The sequence below is a fragment of the Mus musculus genome, chromosome 4, assembly GCF_000001635.26.
Source record: "Mus musculus strain C57BL/6J chromosome 4, GRCm38.p6 C57BL/6J".
Taxonomy (NCBI): Eukaryota; Metazoa; Chordata; class Mammalia; order Rodentia; family Muridae; genus Mus; species Mus musculus.
The window spans coordinates 149272464-149298040 of NC_000070.6; the positions used below are offsets into that span (position 1 = coordinate 149272464).

At 41.6% G+C, this 25577-nt stretch overlaps 1 protein-coding gene across 17 annotated transcripts in view; it reads right to left on the reverse strand.

Moving 5' to 3' along the window:
- Kif1b (kinesin family member 1B) overlaps positions 1–25577 on the reverse strand; it is a 131455-nt gene that overhangs the window by 96145 nt on the left and 9733 nt on the right. For all 17 annotated transcript variants that reach the window (XM_030253270.1, XM_030253268.1, NM_001290995.1 and 14 more), the window contains exons 2-5: positions 18839–19013; positions 4384–4460; positions 2453–2632; positions 1318–1383 (exon numbers count right to left, since the gene is read on the reverse strand). In XM_030253270.1, the coding sequence (XP_030109130.1) occupies positions 1318–1383; positions 2453–2632; positions 4384–4460; positions 18839–18944 (429 nt within the window). In that variant the 5' untranslated portion in view covers positions 18945–19013. The remainder of the gene's footprint in view (positions 1–1317; positions 1384–2452; positions 2633–4383; positions 4461–18838; positions 19014–25577) is intronic.

Sequence of the window (25577 nt, forward strand, 5' to 3'; positions counted from 1 at the left end):
TCCACAAAAAACAGTACGCTGGCTACAAGTGTGAGTAGTTATTCCTCATAAGTAGAAAGGCAAATTGTTGGTTATATAAGATCAGCCAAATGAACTTTGTGCAAATCTAAGCAGCTGCTGAATGCTCAGCCCAAGTGAGCATCCGCATCACCCCATCCAAGGCTGAGGGAACACAGTGGGAGAGAGGTCAGAAGGACGGAAGAACTGGAGGAAGGGGCACAATGCTGTACAACTCTGGCTTCTGGGCATGGCCTGGCCCCTGCACTCATGCACTCACAAGGTCTGTGATGACCTGCACAAGACTGTACTGTCAGCATCTGAAATGGAAGGGAAGGAGTTCACAAATCTCCATCCCTCTCTGAGAACTCACAGGCAGTTGAGCTGCTAGAGGGTAGGGCCCGTGAGGCTCCATCCCTCCCTGAGGATATGCTCAAGGGTTGCTGAGGGAAAAGAGACATTTTTCTTCAGCAATGAAGTTGCTAGTAAATTGCCCATGCCTCTGTAAATAATCCCTTACCCAGGTTCCTGTACTCATTGGGTCACACCCTCCCCCATGAAGGAAGGACTAATTAAAAAACAGAGGTTCAGTGAAAGCGGAAGAAAGAAAAGAAAGGGTGATAAGAATATAATCAAGATGCATTATATAAGAATATGAAAATATAATGAAACACATTATATATTTTATTGTATGTTAATAAAATAACAGTGTAAAATGTACATACACATCATGGAAGTTTTTATTTTTGTTTTTGTTTTATCATGGAAGTTTTTAAAATGGGATTTTCAGATTTTTACTTCTGTGTATGTTTGCATATCCGCTTGTATATATCCCTCAGAGTGCAATTGCTGGAAGAGGCCAGCAGATGGCATGAGGTCCCTTAGTGAAAGGAGAGAATCAACTCTGGCAACCAACTTCCATTCCTATATCATGGCACTTTATTGTATATACATGCACCTACATGAATACACATGATAGATAGATAGATAGATAGATAGATAGATAGATAGATAGATAGATAGATAGATAGATAGATAGATAGATAGATAGATAGATAGATAAAAAATTAATGACATTTTAAAGAAATAATAGAGGAAGGCTGGACATGGTAGCACATATTTATAATCTTAGCACTCAGTAGGCAGAGGCAGGCAGATCTTTGTGAGTTTGAGGCCAGCTGGTTCTACATAGTGAATTTCACCTACATTGATACACTGAGACCAGGACTGAGTTAAGAGACCCTGTACACAAGGGGGAGGGGGTGGGAATAGAGGAAGAGGAATACAAAAGTCTTTGGTTTCAGTAACAGCTATACTCACCTCTACAGAGTAAGACATTTCTTCATTACAATTGTCATTGATCTTCTCAAAGAGTTCTTCACACAACTAAGAAAGCAGAAAGAAACAAACTGTGAACAGCCCAGATCAGACACAATGCATTATCCACAGGGTTAGGTGGGTTAGTTAATAAGATATTCTTTCTTTTTTCTCTCTAAATGGATATGTCATTCACTTCAAACAATATTTTAAATAAAAATGTTATATACTCTGATAGGCTCCTAATTGTTATTCTCCTCCAACGATAGAAAACTGATAATTTCCTTAGGAAGAAACCCCCATTTATCCAAATCTGATTTTTCATACTGTACTCACGTAACTAATATCACTACAGCAATAACAGTGACTCAAAATGAGCACCAAAATGAGTCTTATGGTTAAAGACTTAACTGCAACGCCAACATGTGGTGGTGCATACCTTCAATCCTAGTACTTTGGAGACAGAAGCAGGGGGTTCTCTGTGAGTTCTAGGCCAGCCTGCTTTACTTAGTGAGTTCTAGGACAGCCAGAGCTAAATAGTAAAACTGTTTCAAAGGGCAAGAAAAGCAAGCAAAAACCAAAGACTTAGCTCCAACATTATTTATCACTATCAAAACTTACAGTCTAAAGAGAATATAAGGTGTGGAGCTCAGTTGGTAAAGTGCTTGCCTACCATGTTCAAAGCCCTGGGCAGAAATCCCACAACCCCATAAACTGGATGTGAAAGCACACAAACACAAATAAATAATAAAGGAACAGAACTGGGTTGTAGCTTGGATTCTATCCTCAGGACAACAACAACAAAAGGAAATAAAAGCACATTCTTTAGACCAACACTCTCCTGAGTGTCCAACATTCAGAAAAAAAGCTTTAAGAAAAAACCTGAGAACACTAAAAGATAGGATATAGGGCAGTGCAAAAACAACAATGTCTTAGAAAACATTAACTTCCCCATCTTAAAGTCTATGTGTGTACCTGTTAATCTTCCCTCTTGGTAGTGAGCACTTTGAGGGAAGCAGACGGGTCATCCACCTTAGGGCCTTGCATATCAGAGGCTCTGAATATGTTTTTACTAAGTAAAAAGCAATCTGAGATGGAAAGTACTGATGGGCACAGATGCTAACACTCGGTTCTTTACCTGTGGGATGATTCCAGCTTGGCTCTCTTCTTGTTTCCCCATCATCGTGTAGGATTTCCCAGCACCAGTCTGCCCATAGGCAAAGATACAGACATTATAACCTTCAAAGGCATGTAAGAGCATTTCCTTTCCAATGTCATTGTACACACGATTCTGCGATGCAAAACAGGGATCTTCAGGCTGTAAAGATTAGGGAAAAAAGTTATGGCATGTTACTAATATTCTGTCCTACATTTGACTGCTTCCATATTTTAAAAATTGTTTGGAATCAGACTAGTCATTTAAGCTATGTTACACATTTTTAAGAACCTTCTTTCCCCCCCCTCCATTTTATACAGACATACAGAAGACACTGTAGAGGTTAGAGCTCCACGACTCTCTCCAGTAGAAAACCAGAACAGCAGCCCAGAGGTCAGGCTCACTCACATATAAACTCACTCTAAAGAGTGTGGCTGTTTTTAATAAATACAACTTTGGGGGAGAGCATTTCCAATTCCTCCCTCAACCCTTTCCTTGATAATTAGGCTCTGGACAGTTGGAACATCTCTCCTCAAAGAACAGGAAAAAGTTAAAATGCCTAAGACACAGAAGCACAGAAATGGAAGTAAGCTCAAGTGAAGAAGCAGTCTTTAGCTGGGTGGTGGTGGCACACGCCTTTAATCCCAGCACTTGGGAGGCAGAGGCAGGCGGATTTCTGAGTTCAAGGCCAGCCTGGTCTACAGAGTGAGTTCCAGGACAGCCAGGGCTACACAGAGAAACCCTGTCTAGAAAAAACAAAAAGAGAAGAGAAGAGAAGAGAAGAGAAGAGAAGAGAAGAGAAGAGAAGAGAAGAGAAGAGAAGAGAAGAGAAGAGAAGAGAAGAAGCAGTCTTTAAAGTCAGCAAGATGTGTTGGTTCTTCATTGACTAAAGGTGTCAGGGAAGAATCAAAATACTTGATTAAAGTAAATACTTTCTTCTTTAGGTAGTATTCTCTATATCAAAACTAAATTCATGGCTGGGTGCAGTTGTAATTTCATCACTGTGAAGGAGGAGGCAAGGAAGGTGAGGAATTCAAGGCCAAGTGAGACCCTGTCTCATTTTTTCTTTTTAGTTTTAGTTTTTGTTTTTTGAGACAGTTTCACTGTGTAGCTCCCGCTGGCCTGGAACTCGATCTGTAGACCAGGCAACCCTTGAACTCAGAAATCCACCTGCCTCTGCCTCCTGACTGCTGGGTCTAAAGGTATATGCCACCACACCAGGGCTTCAAAACAACTGTCTTTAAAAATTACAATTAAGATAGATTAAGGGGTTGGGGATGTGGCTCAGTTGGTAAAGTGGTTCTGTGCAAACACAAAAGCCTAAGTTTAGAACCCCAGCAACCACATAAAGCTACAGTAGCGTGTGCTTTAACCCTAGCGCTAGGAAGCAGTCAGCGGGATCCTAAGCATCACTGACCAGACAGGCTAGCCAGTCGGTGAGCTGCAGGTTCAGAGAAATCCTGGCTCACTATGGTGGAAAGTGACAGAGGAGGGCACCAGATACCAACCTCTTAGCTTCCATATGTGAACACATGCACCCCTCACACACACACACACACACAAATAAATGAATGAACAAATAATTTTTTAAATGAACTCCTGAACTGGGAATTTATTAGCTAGGTGTTGTAGCCCATGCCTGTAATTCCAGCAGTTGAGATGGTAAGTCAGGAATACTACCCCAAGGTTGAAGTTAGCCTAGGATATATAGTGAGTTCAATGCCAATGTGGGCAATGAGATTCTGTCTTTAAAAACAAAAACCAAACAACAACAACAACAAAAACCCAACACCTCTCCCTCAAACACACACATTGAACTCATCCCTGACCACAATCAGAAAATTAGAATTGGATCTTGGAACAATTAAGGGTAAGAAAAGGCCAAAGAAGGAAAAGGGAGGCAGTAGACTCACCGAGGTGTGGGACCAGTAGGAGTAGTCAAAGCTGAAGGACTTTGGTGCTTCCTTTGGGTTCTTTGGGTTAATAATACCTACAGAATAAAGATATTTAATTATGTTAAGTCCATCAAGTTCATTAGCTCAATATAATATACTATATGTTTAAAGCATCCCAAACAGGACATTTATACTATTGAATCTTAACAGGGCAATCCAAAAAAAATAATAATAATAAGGTTATCATTGTTTAAGAGGGCAATTTATACTGGACGCACACACACACACACACACACACACACACACACACAATCACACCACAACACTCATCTGGGTGTTACCAGTATTCAGCACAGAGCCTAGTGTGTAACAGCTTCTCAATAAATCTTCCAGAACTGAATCCCTTGCTAAGTTAGCAGCTAAAACTTAGCAGTTTCTATTTCAGAGCATGTCATAAGGTATGAAATATTTCAACATGTTAGAAATAAAGTCTTTGTGAAATGTTTGCTATCTACTTCAAAAAAGCATTTTGTAATGAAAAAAAAAAAAAAAGCATAGCCAAGTTTGGGTTTCTAAAATCCACAGTAGACAACATGTAATCTATTACATGTATATGTGTGCATAGGTGTTTATGCAAAACCACAGAGCACTAATAGATCATAAATCTTACTACACATTGAAAATGACTTTTCACATAACTAACGCTACCGTACCACATGGAAGCAACTGACTGAATGCCGAAGCTTACTCCTTCCTTTCTCATACACAAAGCTTTATCGTCTCATATTTCACGAGACAGACACTCCCAAACATGTGATCATAAAATCCACTCTAAGACTGGACAACTCAACCAACTCACTTTGCTGAGGCAAGGCTACATCTCAAACTATCAGTGAAAACAGGATTAAAAAGTAAATGTGTTTTGGGCAGCTGGTGTAGCGGACACAAATAGCAACCGTTGCTATGGAGCTTAGCTCCCCCTCTTGCTGGATTCCTCTGGGTATAGCCACATACTTATGTTCCAACCTCAAATGCTGACAGAGTATTAATAAGGCTCACATTACACATAATCATGTGACCAGAGGACATGATTCTAGAAAGAACATCTCCCTACAAATAAATGGTAATCTAATCAAAGTCTAACAAAAGAGTACAACATATCAGCCAGCATTTGAAGGTGTAATTACTCCAACCCATAGTATTTTGTGTTTAGCAACTGTTTTATCCTCCTAAGCACTCAATGAGGCAAATGTTTTCTCATCCCATTTTTTAAAAAACCATCACAGAAAATTCAATATTCTTTAGGCCACAGAAATAGCTAGCGGCAGATTTAGAATTTGACTCTGCAGAGCTGTCACAATTAGCTTTGCACATATCAAGATTACCAAGTTGAAACAGTAGGGCATTTTATATATTTGTATATGTATATGGCTATATGCATATTGCTACCCCCTAAATTAAACCATAGGTGTTGTTTAAAACTCTCTTTATTCGCCTAAAGTTTCTCTGTTTTAACAATAAGACAACAAACTACCAAGAAAACAAAAATTAAGAGTCCAAGCTAAAAAAACAGCAAGCATGATGAGATGGAGGCATGGCCCTCGAGTCAGCCTTTACCACTCGAAAGACGGTTAATAAACACCTCTGACAACTAGACATTGGCTGTTTCACACACTTAAGCCGTATTTGTTCAGTTACAGTTCTATCAGAACATGAAGAACCAATTCTTAGTGCCTACACCTTGACTTGTCATTTCCCTGAGGGAAAACAACAAAAACAATCTATATCAGAATACAGCAAGTTCACACAAAATCCGTTTCTTCCTCCTTAACAAGCTTTCTGTCCATCTTTGAAGCTTCTTAGAGTAATACAACCAAGCTGGGTTTCTTGTTTGTTTGTCTGCACAGTGCAGGCAAGAATAAAATAGTACAAAAGTCAACATCATTGCAAGAGTTATCAGAAAATACAGAAGACATGGTAATTCCTACTTCTTTTTACAAATAATGTAACTTTATGTGTCTGGGTGTTTTGCTTGCATGTGTGACGATGCACTTTGCATATGCCTCATGCCTAAAAGGCTGGAAGGGCATCAGATCCCCTGGAACCACAGTTACAGATGCCTGTTCACCACAGAATGGGGGCTGGGAATTGAGTGCCGGTCCTGTGGAAAAGCAGCCAGTGCTCTTAACCATTGGGCAGCGTCTCTGGCCCCTATGTTCTACTTCTTAAGTTCTGTATCTATCTATACAATTTATAAAAAATGTTTAAACTTGTATGGGAGTTTTGCCTGTATTTATGTTTATGCACCATTTACATGCCTGGTGGCCGAGGGCAAAAGATGAGTGTTAGGTGCCTTAGAGCTGAAGTTACAGATGGGGTGAACCGCCCTCTGGGTACTGGAAATCAAACCCAGGTCCTCTGGAAGTCCTCTTAACCACTGAGCCACCATATTTTTTTTTGGATTGTCTTTCAGGTGTGTGTGCGCGCGCGCGTGTCTGTCTGTCTGTCTGTCTATAGGGGTATGTGGAATGTGAGTTCGGGGACCTGAGTCCAGTAAAGGGTGTCTGATCCCTTGCAAGTGGAGTTACAAGCAGGCAGCTGTGAGGCACCCAGTGTAGATACTAAGAACCAAACTCAAACCTTCTGCTAGAGCAGTGCATACTCAAAACCAACGAGCCTGCCTTCCCACCCTTCTTTTTAGATTTAGTTTATTTTTTTTTATATTTTATTCTTTGTATTTATATGTGTATTATCTTGAATATTAAAACATTTCCTAATTAAAAGCATGTAATATGCACATATGTATGTACTACACACTTGGGGAACTGTAGGGCCAAGCTCTCATAGCCCAGGCTGACCTAAAAGTTGTGTTCCTTCTGCCTCCCCCTCCTGCACACTTGCAGTCACCACCAAGTTAAGTCTTATTCGCAGGCTGCTCTCTAAGTCCTCCTTTAGACATCTGAACAGCAGCTACAACTCCCGAGGTCTCAATGTATCTTTCTTCCCGAATCAATGACCCTTCATCCAGAAATTCTTCACTTTGCCTTGTGTTCAAACTCCTAATTCTCATGCCACTGTCAACACTGTCTACCTTAAGAAGGCCAGAAAAGAGCAGGATGGTGTCATTATCTACACTATAGATGAACATCGTTAAAGCAGTCATCACACGTGTCTCAAAGGCCTGACTGTAGTTTAGTAATGAGCCAGAGTTAATCCTGCTCTCCTTGCAATCACTTCCAGTAAAGATTACCTTCAGAAGGGGCTGGAGAGATGGCTCAGCAGTTAGGTGCTTACCACTCTTGCAAAGGACCACAACCACCTCTAATTCCCATTCCCCAGAGTCTGACAACTGCTGGATTCTCTGGGCTCCTACACAAATAAACTTACACAGGTACACACACATACACATAAATTAAAAAAAAAAAAATATATATATATATATATATATTCTTTTAAAAGCTAAAACTTAGAGGACTGACAAGATGGCTCAGTAGGGAAAGATGCTTGCCATCAAGAGACAACCTGGGGTTGTGGGGGAAGGGTGCTGAAGAGATGGCTCAGTGGTTAAGAGCAATTCCAAAGGTCTTTAGTGCAATTCCCAGCAACCACAGGGTGGCTCACAACCATCTGTAATAGAATCTGATGCCCCCTTCTGGTGTGTCTGAATAAGTAAATCAAACAAAACAAACAAACAAAACCCCTTGGTTTGGTCCCTGTGTCCTCCACGATGGAAGAAGAGAGCTGACTCCCTTACTCCCTGACCTCCATGAAACACCATGGTGTGTGTGTGTGTGTGCAATGTTTACACTCACACAAAAACTAAGTAATGTAAAAGTCTTAGCCTTCCAAAGTCTGCTAAATACTTTACTCCTCCCCACAACTGTGGGGAGCATAAATATACAAAATGTTTTCATTACGGAACCCTAGAAAACAAGGCTGTTAAAAGAAGATTTGTATTTAAAGCCCTTTTTATTCTGCAGAATAAATTTGTTTATCTAATATCTCAAAGTCACTAATGCAGTAATTACACTGCTGTCGACAAACTACCAAGGCTCTGCCTGCAGCTATAATCAACATATCAGCGTGGGAGCTCTGCAACTTTATATTAACTTCTCTCAAAAGCAGGATGTCTGGGTTTGTTAAAATCCTCGTGACGGACTAGGCATGGTGGCTCGTGCCTGTAATCATCCCACTCACGAGGCTGAGGCAGGAGGATGATTATTTGTGGACTTCTAAGGCTGCACAGTATGACTCTGCCTCAAAAACACAAAGCAAAAAGCCCAGTGATACCAGAGTAGCCTTCATCTGCTGAAAGAATCCTACGTCAAAAATTAAGGGAAAAGGGCACAAAATAAAATATTATATCCACCATTTATATTTCAAAACCATGAAATCAAAACCTACAGCCATAACCTTTTAGAGTCTTCTGCCAATACAGTAAAAGGGCAGAAAACATAAAGTAGATTTGAATAAAATACTTATAACCAAAAAGTGCTTTAACCATTTAAATATAACAAACTACATCCCTAATGTGATTTAAAAAAAACAAACCCAAACAGGTGTGTGTGTGTGTGTGTGTGTGTGTGTGTGTATATGTATATATATATATATATGAATGAATGAGTGGTGGCAACATCTCAACCCCAGCATTCTAAAGGAAGAGTTCAAGGTGAGCTTTGTTTACCTAGTGAGTTCTAGAACAGCAGGACAGCCAGGGCTATATAAAAAGACTCTATCAAAGGGGGGATATGAAAAGAAAAGAAAACAAGCCACAACTCTCCAATGTCACCATATGGTCATTCTTTAAAACAACAAAACATGAGACTAGACAGGCATGGTGGTGCACACCTTTAATACCAGCCCTCGGGAGGCAGAAGCAGGCCGATTTCTGAATTCGAGGCCAGCCTGGTCTACAGAGTGAGTTCCAGGACAGCCAGGGCTACACAGAGAAACCCTGTCTTGAAAAACAAACAAACAAACACACAAACCAACCAACCCCATGCGACTAGAGAGACTGCTTTTCCAAAGGACTCTGGTTCATTGCAGTCGCCCACAGGGCAGCTCACAACCTCCTGTGAATCCAGTTCTGGGAGATCTGACCTCTCTTCTGGCCTCCACAGGCATCAGGAGACCAGACATGCAGGCAAACAAATAAAACAGGACAAAATTTAGAACACACTTGCTTTATACAATTTTTTTTTAATTCTAAAAGCTAGATATGGTGGCTCAGGGGATCAAGGTAGGAAGATAAAAAGGTGAAGCCAGACTCAACGACACAGTGAGATCTTACACTCCCCCACCAAAACAAACAGCTGATCTTCCTAAGCAAATATTGAACAATTTTAGGAGATAAAGCTGGGGCCAGGGAGATGGCTGAGAGGTGAAAGTGCTAGCCACATACAGAGTTACTCACCAGAATCAACATAAAAAGGTGTAGTGTGGGTCAGCAGACAGCTCAGCAGTAAGGAACACTTGCTGCTCAATTCTAAGGCCTAGAGTTCAGATCCCAGCACCCACGTCGGGCAGTTCAATAACACTTGTAACTCTTACCCCAGGGATCTGACACCCCGTGGCCTCAACAGGCACCACAAACATAAGCATGTGCACACACATAAACAAACCACAAAGGCCAAGGAGCCTGGCAAACAAGATGACAGCAGAGTCAAGAGAACAAAGCAGAAGGCGGAGAACCAACCCCAGAATCATTGCCTTACTGCATTCTCTGCTCTGCCAAAACAAAGGGCTTCTGAGAAACCCCCAACCTTTCCCGTCTCCTCCCTCCCTTATAAAGATGCCCCTCCCCGGTGCTTTCCAATGGGCATCATACTACTTCAATTACTTTTATCTCTAAAATAAACCAAAAACTCTAAAAGGTTCTGCTTGCTGAATATTTCCTGCTTATACCCACATCATACACATTACTGAACAATACATCTGTGAACAACAGTATTTAGCCTACTGTAACGCACAATCCTTGACAGAGCAACCACTGAAGGCCTGCCCTCCCTAACAAACAGAAGCAGCAGACCAGCTTGCTAGCTCACCCTCCATTTCAGATCTCACTGGGTTACCAAACGCAATCACAGCACCTTGCTACTGGCATGAATATTTAAAAATTAACTTTAAAATGGACAGCAGAAAACCAAGGTCAGGTTTCCTAGCAGATCTTATTGTTGGGAGGGCATAGGGACACACACTTTTAATCCCAGCACTCCGAAGGCAGAGGCAGGCAGGTTAAGTCTCAGCCCACCCTACTTTACATAGGTTTTCCAGGAGAGCCAAGGCAAAAAGAGATTTCCCATGGAGGCCAGAAGAGGGTGAGGGATCTCCCTAGATCCAGAGTATTGGATGGTTATGAGTCACCCACCGCAGTGAATGATAGGAAATGAACCCAGTCCTCTGCAAGAGCAACAAGTGCCCTTAACTGCTGAGCTACCTCTCCAGCCCCCAGCTGTCTCTTGCATAGCTGTTTTGGTATGAAAACAATGTAAGCAGTTTAAAAGCTTATATATAATAAAATCAGTTTTCGGGCCAGTAAGAAGCACAGGCATTTACCACCAAGCCTGATGACCCATTCTTGATTCCCAGAACGCACATGGAGAAAGAAGAGAATCAACTTCCAAAAGTTGTGCTCTGATCTCCACATGTGCACTGTGGCACAAATACTGCCCTCCCCAACACACACAATAAATAATTAATGCAATTTAAATTTTTTAATGCAGTTCTTAGGCCAGCAAGAAAGCTCAGCAGATATGAGCACCTCCTGTGTAAGCCTGACTACCTGAGCTGGATCTCCAGGACCATGAGCCACAAGAAGATAAAGCTGACACTCCATGGTCGTTCTCCACATGTGCACCATGGCACAGCAGACATGTGCCCCCAGCCACCACCACCACACACACACACACACACACACACACACACACACACACACACACACACAGTCTCTGTCTCTCTTTGTCTCTGTCTTTTTGTCCCTCTCGCGCGCGTGTGCGCACACACAGGGTAAAATATATTTGAATAAGTGGATGGATGAAAAGCAGTTCCAAATATACACAGAAAAAGTCTCATCTAACTTATACACAATTATTTCTGACTTTAAACTTAACATTCCTAGCTAGCACAATGGCTCGACCAGTAAGTAGGCTTCCTGCTGAGCCTTATGAGTTCAACCCCTGGAATCCACAAAGTAAAAAGAGAAATGACCCACAAGGTGTCTCTGACCGCCACACAAGTGCACAAACGCACAGACATACACACAAAAAATAAAATAAATGCAAAAAAAAACCCCCCAAAAACCAAACCTCTGACTAAAAATAACTTTGGTACTAAGAATAACCACAACATTTTTTTTTTGTTTTTTCGACAGGATTTCTCTGTGTAGCCCTGGCTGTCCTGGAACTCACTTTGTAGACCAGGCTGGTCTCGAACTCAGAAATCCACCTGCCTCTGCCTCCCCGAGTGCTGGGATTAAAGGCGTGCGCCACCACGCCCGACTCAAAATTATTTTTCAAATATCCTTCTACAAGTATATATCATTGTATTTGATCCTTATAAATGGTCCTGGGTTAGATGGTTGGAAAGCAACAGCTTTGCCCCACTTACTGATTCTGGAAACTGAAGCCTCTGTCTCACATGGTATGCAGTGGCTATATCGGTGAGCTACCTCAACCTCAGGATTCCCATTTAACAAAGGAGAACCCTGAGACTCAAAAGTCTGAAATAAACAGTGACAACTGAAACACTGATCATAAGCACAAAGAACACGAGCTACTGAAACCATGAGGCACCCGGGTTTGGACGGGAGTGACTTGGTGCAGGCAAAGCACATGGTCTACCCCTGAGCTATCCTACTAGCTTTGGAATCCCACTGTTTTGTTTTCTGACAGTGTCTCATTGCAAAGCTGGGACTGGCCTCACACTTATTAAGTAGCCCAGCCTGACCTGAAAATCCAGATCTCTTGCCTCAACCTTACAGGTCTAAGCCTGGATGAAATCATGGTCTTGAAGAATATTCAAGAAACAGGAAAGGTATCCAACAGACTATTAAATGACAGACCACTTCAACAGTTTCATTAGATAAAGGAAAACCATTGTACAAACTATGTTATTGTTACTGAAAATGGAGAAAATAAAAGAGCCCTATTTCTATTCTTGTTTTTTTGTCTTGGTATTTTAGAGACAGGGTTTCTTTGTGTAGCTTGGACTGTGCTATAACTAGCTCTGTAGGCCAGGCTGGCCTCAAACTCATGCACATATGCCTGCCTCTGGTGCTGGATCAAAGGTGTGCACCACTACAGCCCAGTCATATGGCTGTAGATATCACCTTTAAGAACAGAAATAGGAAGGGAAAAAAAAAAAAAAAAAGGCAGCCAGATATCTATGAGTTCTAGACCAGCATGGTCTAGAAAAACAAAACAAAACAAAACAAAAAAGGTTCTCTCTCTCTCTCTCCCTCTCCCTCTCTCTCTCCTTATCAATTATGACTAAAGAGAAAGATAAGACAAATTCTATTTAGTGAATCCTTCTTATTGAAGGTACAACAGATAAGAAACACAACCTCAGAACGTGTCCAACTTTACGAGAGCACTGTGCAAAGTAAAAACCTGTACGTCAGCACTGTGTCCTACAGGCGAGGCCTACAGCAGAGACATGAGGAGGATCATCACAGGCAGACTAAAGAAACCTGAAAGAGTAAGCTATGCATCTACTCGCTCTGATCTGCTGAGAAATGGGTGAATAAGGCCGAAAGATGCTCAGTGGTAAAAGTGTTTGCTACGAAGCCTAATGACCCAAGATTGATCCTTGGGACCCACAAGGGAGAAAGAATCACCTCCCTAAGCTGTCTACACACATAAATAATTAATATATATAAATACCTATAACACCTAGAGAGGAATATATCTGTAACAATAGTATCTATCGGCTAACTATTCTAACACTACCCATTATTTCCTAATATAGAAAATAATTACAACACTGACAACAATTACTGCTGCAAAGTGACAGTTAAATCCAAAGACTCCTCTTTTGTTTGTAGAAGCAGCCAAAAAAATACATCATCTCTCTCTTCCTCAATGCAGGGCTATAAATAGAACTCCACAGCAGGCACTTCTAAATAAACACAAGATAGACCACACACACACACACCAAAACAACAGGTTCCAACACTAATATTCTATCAAATTGTGTTCATAAAACTCTTGGAAACAATTAGATAAATAGAAACAGAAGACAGAAGAAATACTTCTAATTTACCAAAAACTAGTATTATTTTTATCACATATAAATATGTCTCAACATGATATGCTGAAGAATTTTTAGGCAAAATGAAAATATAACAAAACAAAAAAATACCAGGGGTCAAGGATGTCCCTCAGTTAGCAAAGCTCTTGCCTAAAGCACATCACCTCATATACCAAACAGACTAATGCATGCCTCTACCATCAGCCTTCAGGAGGTGCAACAGAAGGGGTTAGAGGTCAGCCTGGGCTACAAGAGACGCTGTCTCAAAAAAAAAAAAAAAAAAAAAATCAAGAAGGAAAGAGGGAAGGAGAGAGAAAAAAACAGGATATTCCTGATATCTTGCCTATAAATGAGAGCACAATCTAATCTTTATGATCCTGAACTTTAGCCTAGAAGGAAAAAGTAACATAAATATAGGGGTACAGGGCCAGCAAAATGGCCCAGTGAGTAACAGTTCTTGTCCATGGAAGCCTGATGGCCTCCGCTCAAGCTCCAGAACCCACAAGAGTGGAAGGAAAAAAGCATCCACAGAGTTGCTCTCTGACCCCACACCCACAGTGTGATACACGTCTGTTACACACAGTGATAGGCAGGCAGGCAGGCAGGCAGGCAGGCAGGCAGGCAGATCAGTAAATAAGGAAACTGGAAGAGCTGAAGAGGGACCAGAGGGGAAAGGTCCACCACAAAGCCAGTCGCCAACACATAAGCTTGTGCACAAGAAAGGTGGCCTTCAAGATCCCAGTCTCCCCCCCACCCCCACCCCCACCCCCTTGACAGTACTGAGGAAAGAGAAGGCCCTGACAGTGCAGGATAGGACCTGGACATTCTCTTACTACCATGGCAGGAAGATTTCAGGAGGAGGCTGTGGAGCAAGACTGTGCCGTGGACACACAGAGCCTGGCTTCTGCGTGCACAGGCACAGAGTACCCAACCTCTTCCTCTGCGTGACTGATTAGTTCATAACAGAAAAATCACACAGATGTGAGTGCATTCCTGCCTACTAGTGTGTAGTGGCTCCCAATTGTAAACCCAACACTCGAGAGACTGAAGTAAAATAACCATGGGTATGAGACGAGCCTAGGCTATAGAGTAAGGCCAGTCTCAAAAAAGCAAACTGATCAAACAAAAGCATTACTTTCTACATCAGCCATTCTCAAATCCCCACAGTGGTCATGCCCAGATTTTCAGTCAACTTGGAACATTCTCTGTGTCTGTCGAGATACCATCATTTGGTTTAGAAATGCATATGTATGAATGGGAAAGTCTTCTAAAATGCAATGTAGGCAATCAAAATAAATAAATAAATAAATGCACAAAACTACTTCTATTCTACTGAGCTTACACATTAAAGAATAAAAATTTTAAGATTCTAGTCAAAAGAGACAGATAAACAAGCAGATTTACCCAACAGCAAGACAGAATTCTATAAAAGACAAAGCAAAACATTACAATTCAACCCTATGAGAAAACCAGCTCTACCCACCTCTTTGTCTGAGGGAATGTGTATGCATTCAGTGTCTCCAAACTTACACACATAACTTAAGCATGAATGTCAAACGTTAAATCATTACTTTTGACCCATCTTCCTTTTTTACTAAGTAGACCAAAAAAAAAAAAAAAGTGGAGCTAAATGGATATTACTGAACAAAGCCATTTGCCTGTGTTCCGGACTCTAAAATATTTAAGGCAGTAATACTTGTCTGTGCCGGAAAATGATTCTTAAGACCACAGGTCACTAAAATAAAAAAGGTTACCTACCACTAAACTTTCAAATTTTACATATTCCTCAAAGTGTTCTTTATGCTTTTCTACTGTGTAAAAATTATTATGGAAGGGGCATCCTCTGTTGCACTCCATCTGCAAGGAGCTGCAATCCTATGATCAACAAGCAGGCCAGTTTGCCAACATAACAGCCTTCCTTTTTTTGTTTTGTTTTGTTTCTTTCTTTCTTTCTTTTTTTTTTTGGTTTTTCGAGACAGGGTTTCTCTGTGTAGCCCTGGCTGTCCTGGAACTCACTCTGTAGACCAGGCTGGCCTCGAACTCAGAAATCCACCTGCCTCTGCCTCTCAAATGCTGGGATTTAAGGTGTGCAACACCACTGCCCAGCACATAACAGCCTTCTTTAGCTGCTAACATATATGGCTATGACATCCTTTTCTTTCTTTTATTTATTTATATGTTTGTTTATACAGTGTTATTTTCTATTTTTATTATTTTAATTGTGTGTGTGTGTGTGTGTGTGTGTGTGCGCGCGCTCGCGTGCAAGTGGGGTGGGCATATGTGCATATGAATGTGTCAGATCCCTCTTACTGAATTTACAGGCTGTTGGAAGTCGTCTGATATGGATACGGGGAATCAAACTAAGGTCCCCAGGGAGAGCAGTGTGTGCTCATAGTCATACAAATAAAACAAATCTTTTTAAGAAATAGCCTTTAGGGGCTGGTGAGATGGCTCAGTGGGTAAGAGCACCCGACTGCTCTTCCGAAGGTCCAGAGTTCGAATCCCAGCAACCACATGGTGGCTCACAACCATCCGTAACAAGATCTGACTCCCTCTTCTGGTGTGTCTGAAGACAGCTACAGTGTACTTACATATAATAATAAAATAAATAAATAAATAAAAAAAAAAAAAAAAAAAAAAAAAAGAAATAGCCTTTATCTATTTATCCGGCCTGTTGAGGTTTGTTCTGTTAGCAGATACTGTAATGCTAAGCTCGATGACCCAAGTGACGCTATGTGACTTGCCCCCAAATTACTTCTGATTATGAATAAAGATGCCTACAGCCTACAACTGGGCAGAACTGAGGTAGGAGGTCTTGGTGTCTGAGGAGACCACAAGGAAGGGGAGAAAGAGGAAGAGAGAAGACGCCATGAGTTAGAAGTCAAGAAAGCATGGCCATAAGGGTTAGTCGATTGGAATTAAGAGCAGCCCAAAACACGGGGTTATCAATAGGAATATATTTTAATAGTATAAAGGGTAGATATCTATCCAGCCTTACTGCTAATAAAGGCTTATTATAAATATAAAGGTTGTGTGTGTCTTTTATCCGGGAACTGAATGATCAAAGGCAGATTAGAAGCTCCTAGTTGAGATTAAATATTTCAGCACCTGTCTCATTACAGAGCTATTTCATTTGCCCTTTCCCAAACCTAAATTTGTAGCTTTCATCTTTATCTTATGTACATGTGTGTGTGTTTGTGTGTGTGTGTGTGTGTGTGTGTGTGTGAGTGGGTGCACATGCACATGTGTGTGAAGGCATGTCAGGAGCAGAGGTCACTACCAGATGTTACTCTCAGGCAGCCATGCACCTCATGTTCTAAGGCAGGGTCTCTCAGCTGGCCTGACACTTGCTGAGTCGTGCTTGTCAGCCCCTCCCCAGCAATGTGCCTTCACATTCAGCTCCTTAAATGAGGGCTCTGGGGATCGAACTCAGGTCCTTACGCTTTCACAGTAAACGCTTCACTCACTGAGCTAATACCTAAGCTCTAATTTTTATCTTTGTTTTAAGACATGCAACAGTGCTGGGCGGTGGTGGCGCATGGCTTTAATCTCAGCACTTGGACGGCAGAGGCAGGCGAATTTCGGAGTTCGAGGCCAGCTTGGTCTACAAAGTGAGTTCCAGGACAGCCAGGGCTACACAGAGAAACCCTGTCTCGAGAAACCAAAAAAAAAAAAAAAAAAAAAACATGCAACAGCACCAAAACTGTCCTGCCAGCCTCTTGCCTTGAGCTCTTGTGCTGAGGTTACAGGTTCACACCACGATGCCAGGCAGCCCCTTGCATTTTTCTAAAACCGTATTTTATAACAAGTATCACTTTGATCCTTTTTATTTTGTATCATAATCCTTTTCAGGACTGGAGATATAGCTCACTGGTAGAGTTCCTTGCTCACAGGCACAAAGCCAGGTATGGTCGACAGTACATGCCTATAACTCAGTATTCAGAAGACAAGAGGCAGGAGGCTCAGAAGTTCAAGGTCATCCTAAACTAAATAACATGTTGAGCCCAACCTGGAATATAGAAGGAAGACAGACCCTATCTTTAAAAAAAAAAAAAAAAAAAAGTTTTTCTAAAAGAAAGAATTTAAGGGGTGGGAGTTGTGACTGACAACTTAATTATTCTATATGGGGAATCAACACTTTAAAGAGTTTTTAGAAGCAAAAAATTTTGGTACTTGGACAGCTGATGAACACTGGCTCCTCTTTTTTTTAAAAAGGAGAAAGTGAGCTGGGCGGTGGTGGCGCTGGGGAGCAGAGGCAGGCAGGTCCTCTGAGTTTGAGGCCAGCCTGATTTACAGAGTGAGTTCCAGAACAGCCAGGGCTACACAGAGAAACCCTGACTCAGAAAGAGAAGTGGAGGGGAGGGAGAGAGGGAGCAATCTCTGTCTGTATGTCTTTCTGTTTCCTGACAGTTGACGAACTGGAACCAGCCACCTCATCCTCAGCAGCTAAGCCTCTCCTGCCACACTGGGATCCCACGCCCGGACTGGAAGCCCATACTTCCTTCCTTAGCCTGCTTTGTGAGGTTGCAGTGGACAGGCTGCAGCACGTCCCATTATCCCGATCAGAGACTTGCAGAAGTCCACTGTGAGACTGCAGCAGTAACCACTCTGAAAAAATCAGTAACTCTACTTTATTACAAAGCACACACTAAAAGATGGTAGTGTTAAGTTTTTCTTTTAATTTAGATTTATTTATTTATTTTATGAGTACTCTGTCACTGTCCTCAAGGACATAGGATTCCATTACAGATGATTGTGAGCCACCATGTGGTTGCTGGGAATTGAACTCAGGACCTCTGGAAGAGCAGCCAGTGCTCTTAACCTCTGAGCTATCTCTCCAGCCCAAGAGAATAAGTTTTAAGAACATCTTACCAAGGTCAAATTATATTTAACAAAATAAAGAAAGCAATCTTGGGGCTTTAAAGTTATATTTTCCTTCAGAATTTAGTCAAGCCCACTGCTTAGAGCTTCACTCTCATAGAATCTAAACTTGATAAGTAAGGATCAACACCTGAGCTATTCAGGGTCCCTCGATTACAAAGAATGAAATAAGCAGTCCATGCTTAAGTGCTACAGCAGTCCTGAGGGGACACACTCAGCAGATCACCCTGAATTGGCAAAGGGTGAGGACACAGATGTTCACATACTCTGATCACAGCGAGGAGGAGACGGCAAGGGAAGGGAAGGGAAGGAAGCCATGCTCGTATGGAAAACAACTTGTACTCACTGGTCGAGTTGCCTTGCATCTGAATGATGCACTTGGACTCCTTGCTGGTCTCTCGAGAATTGAAGGGCCTCACTCGAACAGCGACCTTCACAGAGGCTCCCGACATTCTGATGGCCTTATATATGCAGTCCAGAAGTAAAAATCAAATCTTCTTTTGAAGTTGTGTTCAAGGTTCCTTTAAAAGAGAAGCATTGTACACAAGGTTGTCAAAATTAAGGGACACAAAGGCTGACTCATGAGAGCTACTGCTTCAGGTCTATTTCTAAAAGCCTGCCTATTATTTCAACTACAATCTTATATTCCCAACAGCCATTTATCAAACAGTAAAGATGGAAGCCATTTTCCTACCCTATTATCTCTTTCTCAAACCCTAAAAAGTCTCTAACTAATTAATTAAAAGTAGCCTTCAAAGTACCAGGCACCAGTCTTTCTCTGTGTGTCTTCAGGTCAATCTCCAGGAAGAGATAAAAAAAAAAAACCTATCTGTTCATTGAAGAATTTCTTAAAATTGTAAGTTTCCATCTGAACCATTTATTGCCCCTTTTCTGGTTGGTTGGTTTTTTTTTTTTGTTTTTTGTTTTGTTTGTTTGTTTGTTTGTTTTCAAGACAGGTTTCTCTGTGTAGCTCTGGTGGTGCTAGGACACTTTGTAGACGAGGCTGGCCTAGAACTCAGAGAGATCTGGGTAATCCCACCTTGTCTTTGCCTCCCAAGTGCTGGGACTAAAGGCTTATGCCACCACCACCCTTAAAAAAATATATTACTTTAAGGAAACTTGGTGAACTTTTCTATACTTGAAAAACCAAAAAAAAAAAAAAAAAAAAAATACAGTTCCCACATTAGAACTGAATCACATCTTTTTACTTTTTTTGAAATTATAATAAATTTTAAACCACTGAGAAATTATCTTTCAAGATGTATATGGTAAATGGGTTTTTTGTTGTTGTTGTTGTTGTTGTTTTTGAGACAGGGTTTCTCTATGTAGCCCTGGCGATCCTGGAACTCACTCCATAGACCAGGCTGGCCTCGAACTCAGAAATCCGCCTGCCTCTGCCTCCCGAGTGCTGGGATTAAAGGCATGCGCCACCACACCCAGCTCGGTAAATATATTTTTAAATGTTTGAGATTATAATATAATTATATCATTTACCCCTTCTCTTGTCTCTCTCCAACTCCTCCCATGCCTCTACCGCTTTCAAATTCTTAGCCTTGTTCTTTGTTACTGCATATGTGTGTATACATTTTTAAAGATTTATTTATTTAGTTTTATGTATATGAGTACATTATAGCTGTACAGATGGTTGTGAGCCTTCATGTGGTTGTTGGGAATTGAATTTTAGGACCTCTGTTCGCTCTAGTCAACTCTGCTCGCTCAGTCCCTGCTTGCTCCAGCCCAAATATATAAGTACACTGTAGCTGTCTCCAGATGTTTCAGAAGAAGGCGTCAGATCTCATTCAGGTGGTTGTGAGCCACCATGTGGTTTCTGGATTTGAACTCAGGACCTTCAGAAGAGCAGTCAGTGCTCTTACCCGCTGAGCCATCTCACCAGCCCCTCTATAGTCTTAACTATATAAATGCAGTCTTCTCTGTATAATGTTACTTCTGTGAGCAGGAGGTTTTCCAGGGCTACTACCTAGTAGTAGATAATCAAGAGAGATGCTTCTCCCTGAAGAAAACTTCCTCTCAGCCTTCCTTAGTTGCCCACAGTTCACGTTAGCGTGTCTGCTGGTGTCATCCCTCTTCAGTTTGTGTTAAGGAAGCTATGTTGTTGAGACTTCAGGATAGGAGACAAACTCTCACAGCAAACATCCTGTCCATCTGACTCTTACAGCCTCTCTGCCCACCTCCACTCCCCTCCCCTCCGCAGTGACTCCTGAGCTTTAAAGGCGGGGCTGTGGTGGACAGGAGCCACTTGGCCTGGACTCCACAGAGCTCTGCATTTTGATCCACTGTGGTCTCCATCTGTTGCAAAGAGACGTTTCCTTGGTGAGGGGTGAGAACTACACTAATCTGTGGGTAAAGGATAAATATTTAGAACATAATTAAGGATTGTACTGGTTTAGTAAAGTGGCAGTTGTAGGTTCTCCTGCAAGATCTATGACCTGACTAACCTGGGGGAGGGCTGACTGGGTTTCTGGCACAGTATCTTTTTTCTTGTTGTTTTTGTTTTGTTGAGACAAGGTCTCTCTATGTAGCCCTGGCTGTCCTGGAACTCACAGAGATCTGCTGCATCTGTCTTCTGAGTGGTGGGATTAAAAGCCTGGACTACCGAAAACAGCCTTCTAGCTAGGCAGGCCTTAAACCCTGTGAGTCCCAGAGATGCCCTGCTTCCACCTTCCCAGCCCTGGGATTACAAACACATGGCACTCAGATTGGTTTAGTTGGTTGGTTTTAAACTCAGTTTTGAGTTCCTCAGCACTTTCCTGCACTCTCTCTCCAGCCCATCCCACCCCCGCCTTTTTTTTTTTTTTTTTTTTTTTTTTGAGACAGGGTTTCACTGTGTAGCCTGGGTGCCCTGAAACTCATATAGACAAGGCTGGCTTCAAACTCACAGAGATCTACTTGTCCCTGCCTCAAACATGCTAGTATTAAAAGTGCATGCCACCGGGCTGGTGAGATGGCTCAGTGGGTAAGAGCACCCGACTGCTCTTCCGAAGGTCCAGAGTTCAAATCCCAGCAACCACATGGTGGCTCACAACCATCCGCAACAAGATCTGATTCCCTCTTCTGGAGTGTCTGAGGACAGCTACAGCTACAGTGTACTTACATATATTAATAAAATAAATCTTTAAAAAAAAAAAAAAAAAAGTGCATGCCACCACACCTGGCCCCTCTTATTTTCTTAATATCATCATCATTATGTGAAATTTTTCTTTTGGGGAAATGTCTTCTGTCTTTTTCACCAGTCCAGACTGCTCAGATATCTGCCATGTGTATTAGTACATAGAACAGAGTCTGGCTGAGAGCTCAGAATCTATTAAAGGAATCAATTAATGAGCTTCATTCATTTCCCTGATTGGGAAAATAACCTGTTTACATCCTTGCTAGGTTCAGTGATTTTTGGTTTTGTTTCAAGTTATTACAATGTTTTGATATTAATCTTACTTAATTTACTAAACATACACTGCAGTGTTTTTTCTAGTCTGTTTATCTTTTATTTTATAGTAACTGGAAAGATCTTAATATACTAAATACCTTCGTGGCCACATTTATCAAATGAAAGCCCAGAGTTATGAACTTTCCCAATTAATGTTGCATATGCTATAGTCATTCGTTCAGTACTATCTCTCTCTGTGTGTCTCTGTCTCTCTCTCTCACACACACACACACACAAAGAATGCAGCACTGAGAAAAGAGCTACATAAAAAGCATAGCTGAATATGGGTGTGGCAACACATGTCTGTAATTATAGCAACACAGGAAGCTAAACTATAACGTTTGCTAGGTCAACAGCAGCCTAGACTTGACCCAATAAAACTTTGTCTCATAATAAAATTAAAAAGTGCTGGAGATTAACTCGGTGGTCCTGAGTTCAGTCACTGGGTAAATAGGTGGATGAATGGATACATACATCAGTACATACATACAGAGGGGGAGGATACATACATCCGTACATACATACAGAGGGGGAGGGAGGAGGGAAGGAAAGGAAAGAGGAGAAAGATCACAGCAACACTGCAGTTCCCCCAGGACTTTGATATGTAATTATCTTTCTAACTCTTATGATATCCAAAAATTAGTTATCTCCCCAACTAGTAGTCTGTCGATTCTCCCACCTTCTCCCTCAGGCTCTTCTGGAAATAAGGTTCACTATGTAGCCAAGGCTGGATTGAATTCTCCATCCTGTCTGCCTCAACTTCCCAAATGCTAGGATTTCAGGCCCTGCCGACCTCTCAGTCTCCCCATCCCATGCCTAGGAGGATTCTTGCAACAAAGGAACTTCTTTTGAGCTTTCCATTTTGACCCAATAGTCCTTTACCAGGGTTGTAAGCAGAACTAAAAAGCAATAACCATAAAATAGCCACTGGCCAGTATTCAACAGTTTTAAGGTAGGTACCAAGTACTGGATTTTTGTTTTAAATTTATTTTGTGTGTCAGAGTACAATTTGTGGGAGATGGAGCCCAGAGGAAGATGAGAGTCCTGCTCTATCACAGTCCCTCCAGACAGGCTCTACAGACCTCACTGTTTTTCAGCTAGGCTGGCAGGCTAGTGAGCCCCAGCAATCCCCCTGTCTCTATATCCTTCCCTTGCAGCACTAGTCACAGGCTTATACGGCTGGGGTGCTACGGCTCAGAACTCGGGCACTCAAGCTTCCGAAACAAGAGTCCAGCCCCCAAATCAAATCATGGCTAAAAAGCATGGCTTCCGGTCTCTCTCATTGCTAAGAATCTACGACCAAAGTCAAAGGACACAACCCATGTTCTAGCCCAATTCCTTCCGAACCCCAGGGTCTTTCACAACTGCTAAATAGACCCAAATAATCCAGCTCTCAGTGCTAACAGAAAGATATTACCCATATTCAGAATAGGGGAAGAAATACTGAACAAGTCACCCAGTTTCTTCAAATAGCAGAACTGGGAAGAAGGTGGTTATAAAAAAGGTCATTTATCAACCAAAAGCAATGATCTTTCTTCAAGAAAAGTCGTAAAATTTTTGATAACCAGAATAGAAAAAAAGATTGCTAAAATGTTGGCAGTTATTTCGAATACTTTGATTTTTAAAAAAGATTTGTTTGTTTTTCCTTTTTGTCTTCTACCTAAGACCTAGCAAATTACTCAAAGCTTCAGGCTTAGAAATTAAAAACCCTGAACCCTCTTTACTCAGCTTTTGACAAAACAGGCTTGTCACCATGAACTAAAACCCGAGTGTACTGGCTAGTTTTGTGTCAACTTGACACAGCTGGAGTTATTACAGAGAAAGGAGCTTCAGTTGGGGAAATGTCTCCATGAGATCCAGCTGTAAGGCATTTCCTCAATTAGTGCTCTGGGCTGGTAGTCTTGGGTTCTATAAGAGAGCAGGCTGAGCAAGCCAGGGGAAGCAAGGCAGTAAGTAACATCCCTCCGTGGCCTCTGCATCAGCTCCTGCTTCCTGACCTGCTTGAGTTCCAGTCCTGACTTCCTTGGTGATGAACAGCAGTATGGAAGTGTAAGCCGAATAAACCCTTTCCTCCCCAACTTGCTTCTTGGTCATGATGTTTGTGCAGGAATAGAAACCCTGACTAAGACACTGAGTATCTCTAACATCCTCACACCATCACTGTGCAGCCGGCTTAGCTCCCCTCCCTAACTCTTCTGCGCACATTTCATTCAACCTCAAATAAACAAGGCCAAATAGCTCTCACCCAAAAACAAGCTTGCCCCCTCTATCCATCTAGCCATAAAATTTCTTTCCATTCCTACCATGTTCCTGTTAGTTAATCATCAAATTCCTTTTTGGTTGGAGAAGCAATTATTTGTGTCCCCCTCTCTCCCTCCCTTCTTCCAACTTCTGATCCTCCTGCTCCAAATCCAGGGCTTCATGCATACTAGACAAACACTTTACCAAGTATACATCCCCATCCAATAATATATACATTTTAATTTTCTTTTCCCACAAAATGCAATAAGTGGGGGGGGGAGGAACTTTCCCACAACAATATGAACATGCAAAAATATAAAAAAAAATACATACTTTTTAATTTAACTCTGTGGTAAAACAGACTATCTTCATTATCATAATTGAAATTATAGTTAAGTGAACTATAAAAAAGTTAATACATAAATTACCTACAACTATAGTCTTCTATAACAGATGTCCATTAGACAATTACAACTTCAAAACTTGCCAGGTGTGATGGTAAACAAATTGAATCCCAGCACTCAGGAGTCAGGAGGCAGGGTCAGACCGATCTGTATGATCTGGTCTACAGAGTGAGTTCTAAGCCAGCCAAAACTATATAGTGATACCCTTTCTCAAAAACAAAACACGTTCCAGTCCCAGAAACAGAGAAACAGAGAAATAGAGACAGAAGGATCTGTGGCTGCTTGCCAGCCAGCCGACCAAGCTCATCATAAACTTCAGGCCAGTAAAAGACTACTGAAAAATCACTTGTAAAGTTGTTCTCTGGTCTCCACATATATGCACACACAAACACATAAACACACATGAATGCACACAACACACAAGAAAAGCAGCTGGGGTGTATAAGTCCGCTATATACCCCAGACTACAACATAGTTAAAAGCATTAGGAAAATAGACTGGAGCAAAAATTCTAGAAGCATTCACTAACATTACAGGGACAATAAAACTCTCACGTTTGCTGGGCATGGTGGCACACACCATTAATCCCAGCACTTGTGGGGCAGAGGCAGGTGGATCTCTGTGACTTTGAGGCCAGTCTGGTCTACAAAGACCAGGACTCCCACAGCTATTATACAGAGAAACCCTGTCTAAGGAGGGAAAAATTGAAGTTTCTTAACTGAATATTTCTCAATTTTTTTCTTTTTTTTAATTTTTTTATTTATTTTTTTAAAATTTTTTATTAGGTATTTTCCTCGTTTACATTTCCAATGCTATCCCAAAAGTCCCCCATACCCATCCCCTCACTGCCCTACCCACCCACTCCCCCTTTTTGGCCCTGGCGTTCCCCTGTACTGGGGCATATAAAGTTTGCAAGTCCAATGGGTCTCTCTTTCCAGTGATGGCCGACTAGGCCATCTTTTGATACATATGCAGCTAGAGACAAGAGCTCCGGGGTA